This window comes from Daphnia magna, linkage group LG9 (assembly GCF_020631705.1).
Source record: "Daphnia magna isolate NIES linkage group LG9, ASM2063170v1.1, whole genome shotgun sequence".
NCBI lineage: Eukaryota > Metazoa > Arthropoda > Branchiopoda > Diplostraca > Daphniidae > Daphnia > Daphnia magna.
The window spans coordinates 7,852,793-7,857,491 of record NC_059190.1 but is presented as its reverse complement, the minus strand read 5'-3'; the positions used below and the strand labels follow the sequence as shown (position 1 = coordinate 7,857,491).

Genomic DNA, 4,699 nt, shown 5'->3' with positions numbered 1-4,699 from the left:
TAAAGAAGAAAAACTAAAGGAAGAAAAGAGAAGAAAATCATACAAGAAAAAAAAAGATTGAAATCTGTCGTAGTATTCCAGTAAAAAAAGGAACGTAGACCATCATTTATCAACTAACACTCTTATTAGCCTAAAGGCAACGAATAACGGTAAAAAGAAACATATCTTGTATTTTGTGTCTCCAACCATATACACATAGCCCAGCAAACAAGGAAAACGGTGAAGGAAAGAAAATAGTTTGAGCTGGTGACAGGTAAAAACCAGTTTTCATTTAGCCATTGTCACGCCACATGCCGAAAAGAAGTAAGGAGAAGAAGAACATCAGATGACAAAGAGGAAAATTGGAGGACTAATTTCTTCTTGCCGAAGGGGGGAAGGAATGTAATAGACCGCAGCAACTCCTCCCAGCAACAGCAGCCCCACCCAGCAAGAAGGTTGTCACGAATGCAACCTTCCCTGAGGATAATAGTTGATGATAAAAGTAAAAGTTATTGTAAAGCCTTCCCTTCTTAACCTTCAATCTTTTGGTATATACAGTACCCACGCCAGGTATTGGATCACCTCGGTCCAAAAAAGGCGTTTTAACCCGCGCGAGATAGGCCTTGCGCGGTAGAGTTAAATGTAAAGATGAGAAAATAAAAACACGGGAACTTGGTGTTGACTGTGGGAAGTCTGTATTTCGACCAAATGCCCTTTCTTCTGTACATATTAGCGGCCGGTAGGCCGTGGGCGGGGCTACATACAAAATGCACTTAAAGATGGTGGCCTCCTATTGAAGGCCACCCAAATCATATACTAGAAATCGTTGTGGAAGTCACGTCCGTCGTCCAGCTCGCGTCGTCGGATGTTGGGAATACGGTGTATTCCCAACACACTCCCCACCAGAACCCGTGGTCCAGGGCTCTCCCTGCTCGACTGGATCTGCAGCGGACACGGGTTGAGTTGGTTTTCTGGTTTCAATTCCAGCTCCGGCGTAGGTGGAACTACGACGTCGTCCAGCTGATCCTCACGTAGCTCTAAGGGGTGTAACGATTGAATAGCGCAGTTGATAAGGTTCCCGTTCGGCGTCTTGACGATTACCGAACGGATCAACCCGTCTCTGCTAGTGATTAGCTCCTTCACTACTTCTATCGTCCACATAACGCGCTTGGTGTTGTCATCGTGAATGATGACAACTTCTCCTACCCGGATCTTTCGACCGGGTCCTCCCTTACAATGAAACTTGTCTATTTGGAGTAGGTATACAGTGACGAATTGACCGCAGATGCCGCTTACATACTCTCTACGTTGACGATCCATTTCCAGTAGTTTCACGTTTGTTGCGTCGGGAGCCATGAGGTTTACTGCTGGTTCCAACGGAGTGCAGTTCGAACGCCTATTGTTGAGAAACTGATTCGGGGTGATGGTGAGCGGGTCGTCGCTCCCTTCTGCCATGTAGGGGAGAGGCCATGCATTCACCACGCTCTCAGTCTCGATAAGACTTACCTCCAGCTCTTCGTATTCCAAACATGCACGACCATTGGAGTTCCCTAATAAATCCTTCATTGTCCGCACCATGCGCTCCCAAAAACTTCCTCACCATGGGGCTAGGCTGGCCGAAAAAATCCATTCGGTTTTTCGCATTGCCAGAAGGTCATGGATTGCTGGGTCGGATCTTAGGATTTTCAAATGCTTGGAGACGCACCTAAATGTCTGGGCATTGTCCGAATACATGGTGGAGACGCTACCTCTCCTAGTGGAAAATCTTTGGAATGCCAGGAGGAAATCGCATGCGGAGATCGTTTTCGTTAACTCGAGATGGACCCGTTACAGCGCAAGTAAATAGGCAGGCATAGCTCTTCGGCTGTTTAATCGTGCCTTTCTTTTTGGCTGGGGAATCGCCCAATTGGACGTTTTCTTCGTTTTCCTCCGATGGTTCTGTGGCTTGATATTCTTCAGCGGGTGGCTGCTATTTCTCTGAATGGCAGTGATGATACCCGTTGGCACTTGACGCAGGCGTGCCAGAATGATTTGGTCTGTTGTCGTCCTTTGATGATCCAAAAACGTTCTTTTAGATCCGATAGGGTGGTTTTAACTCCAGCGTGTTTTAGCGAGACATGTTGGTCTTGGATGATTAATTTAACGACTAAATGGTGAGCGGGAAGTAAGATGACGGGTTCGATGTCCCTGTCCCTTAGAGCTAGCTCTACTTCTCTATCTGTTATTCTAATCAACTTGTCTCTTGCGTTCCACACGGGTCGAAGTGCGGCGATTTTCTCCTTGTGATGCGGTTGCCGCCCTTCTTGTAGATCCTGAAACGTCTTGGGAAAGGCTTCTTTTTGGAGCTGCCTATAAATAAGTAGCTCTGCCTTCGTCAGTTCCTCTACTGTTAGATGTTCTACCATTATCGGTTTTCCGTCTCCTGTCTTGATTGGAGTCTTCACTTTTGTTGGTGGGACGAATTTTGGAGACAAAACTCAGTATCCAAGCAGTTCTTCTGAGTAGTCGATTCAAAGACGGAATTCGATCCAGATGCCATTCCACTGGAGTGGCTGGCTCCACGGAAGCTACCGACATTGTGACGGTTTTTGATTTCGCTTCCGCTTCGATTCTTTCGTGGACAGTGGATTCTTCTACCTCGGGCGTTGAATCCTGCCATTCGGTTTCATCTTCTTTCAGCCATGATGGTCCTTTCCACCACAGCTCGGAGTGTACCAGCGTTACTGCTGGCGCTCCCCGCGAGGCGAGATCTGCAGGATTTTGGACGCCTGGACAGTGCCGCCCCCAATTTAGGCCAGATAGTTTCTTAATTGCTTCGACTTGGTTTCCACCAGTTGGTGTCTCCTCGGATCAAGCCAATTGCCACTAGAGAGTTAACCCAGAATATTGTTCGCCACGATTTGATGTAGAGAAAGTCTTTTAGTTCTTCTCCCAATCGTGCCGCCAGAAGTGAGCTTAATAGCTCCAATCTTGGTAAGGTGACCTTTTTCTTAGAGTAGCCTATCCAACGTGGGATTTTTAAGTTGGCAAACTCCTTCAACCCATTCATGGCTGCTATTCATGTTTTCCGTATTTCAGAAGGGGCTTCTACATCCCAGTCAATTTCGGCTTCCTAAAATTTCTGGTAGATTATTTTCAGCAGGAGCGCTGTGGGTGCTAAAAACCCAATGGGATCGAATACTCTTGCTGATATTCTTAGAATATTTCTTTTGGTCACTAGATCTCCTAATTCTGTCACAGCTTCGATTATAGGTGCTGGATCGAATTGAAAGGTGTAGGATTCGGTATCCCGTCGAATCCCTAGGACCTTAGGCTGACCTTCTTCCAGTTTCTGAGTGAAAATATTCATTATGGGGTTGATGGGCCCTTTTTCACTGAGAAATTTGCGAACTGTTTGGTCGTTGGTGACCCAACTCCGCATGTTGAGTTTAGCCTCCTGGAAGATGGATTTTGTCTCCTGTATCCTGGTTTTAGCTGAGGAAATGTTGTCGGCGCCTCCAAGGTAGTCGTCGACATAAATTTGCTTCTTCAGCTGTCTTCCTGTGGTAGAGTAGAGTGCCTCCCTGCCGTCTAAGTTCTGGTTGAGGGTAACTCGTAGCAAGAACGAGTTAGAGCTAACCCCAAATACGACTCTTTTCCACTTGTAGGCCACTAGAGGCGAATTTGGCGTTTTTGGCTCCATGATCCAAAAAAGGCTTTTTTCAATATCTGCTATCAATGCGATTCTATGTAAATGGAAACGCATTAAAACGGCTAACAGATCGGGATGAAGATTCGGGCCGTTTTCCAAGACATCGTTGAGGCTTGGGCCATATTTCGATTTTGCTGCCCTTGTATTCAATGTGAATACACTGTTATACCATGAGTTTTCCATTGAATACCGGTCGAATTTTTGTAGTTGTTTTGTCCTGTCGAATAACAGGATGGTGTGGCAGATAGGTGTTGGGAATATACCTCGTTCCCAACATCCGACAACACGAGCTGTAAGACGGACGCGACTTCCATCACGTTTTATTTCATATGATTTGGGTGGCCCTCGCTAGGAGGCCACCATGTAACAATTTATTTTGTGTAGCCCCGCCCCTCGGCCTACCGGCCGGAAACTGTACAGGGCAAGGGGCAGTTAGTTAATGAATATACCTCTCACCGTCAAGACAACAGCCAGTGCTCCCGTGTGTTCTTTATTTAATCTTTACATTTTCATCTTTACTAAGGTAAGTTCAGTCACGGGCTGAACTAAATCTTACATGGTCCTTCGAACTAGTTAAGTAATTTAAACTTTACTAAGAAATTTCGCTGTCAGTGGACTGTGGGGAGACGTAACTCACCCCTAAATTTATTCTATTTTTTTTGTTCTTCGGTGAACATCACGTGTTGGCCGCAGGGTAAATTTTTCCCTTTTTTATTTTTTGCTACTTACGTCGTAGTAACTGCGACGTTCTTGTAGACGGGTAAATAATTTTCTTGTAAAAAAAAAAAAAAAATTTCTTTTCTCTTTTTTTCCACCGCGTTGTCAGTGGCGGCCATTACGTTGGGCTCAACCTAGCTCAAGCTAGGGATTTTTTGGAGAAACCTCCACGAAGGTTACCTCCCCCGTAAATTTTTTTTTTTTTGTTTGTTGAAACATTTTTGTTTTTCTTTCCTTTTCTCGTTTGTTATTTCCTTTGTCTTCTCTATTTCGAGCCAAAGAGGTTGAGTTTACTTTTTTTGCCTCTCCCTC

At 45.3% G+C, this 4,699-nt stretch overlaps 1 protein-coding gene across 1 annotated transcript; it reads right to left on the bottom strand.

The window, feature by feature from the left end:
- Window positions 1–795: 795 nt before the first annotated feature.
- Window positions 796–1,545, bottom strand: LOC116931316. Its single transcript, XM_032938884.2, has one exon. It carries the CDS (start codon window positions 1,543–1,545, stop codon window positions 796–798), a length of 750 nt encoding a protein of 249 aa, XP_032794775.2.
- Between the last annotated feature and the right edge of the window lie 3,154 nt (window positions 1,546–4,699).

Excerpts from the sequence above, each read along its gene's own strand:
- LOC116931316 (XM_032938884.2), bottom strand. The coding sequence starts at position 1,545 with ATGAAGGATTTATTAGGGAACTCCAATGGTCGTGCATGTTTGGAATAC.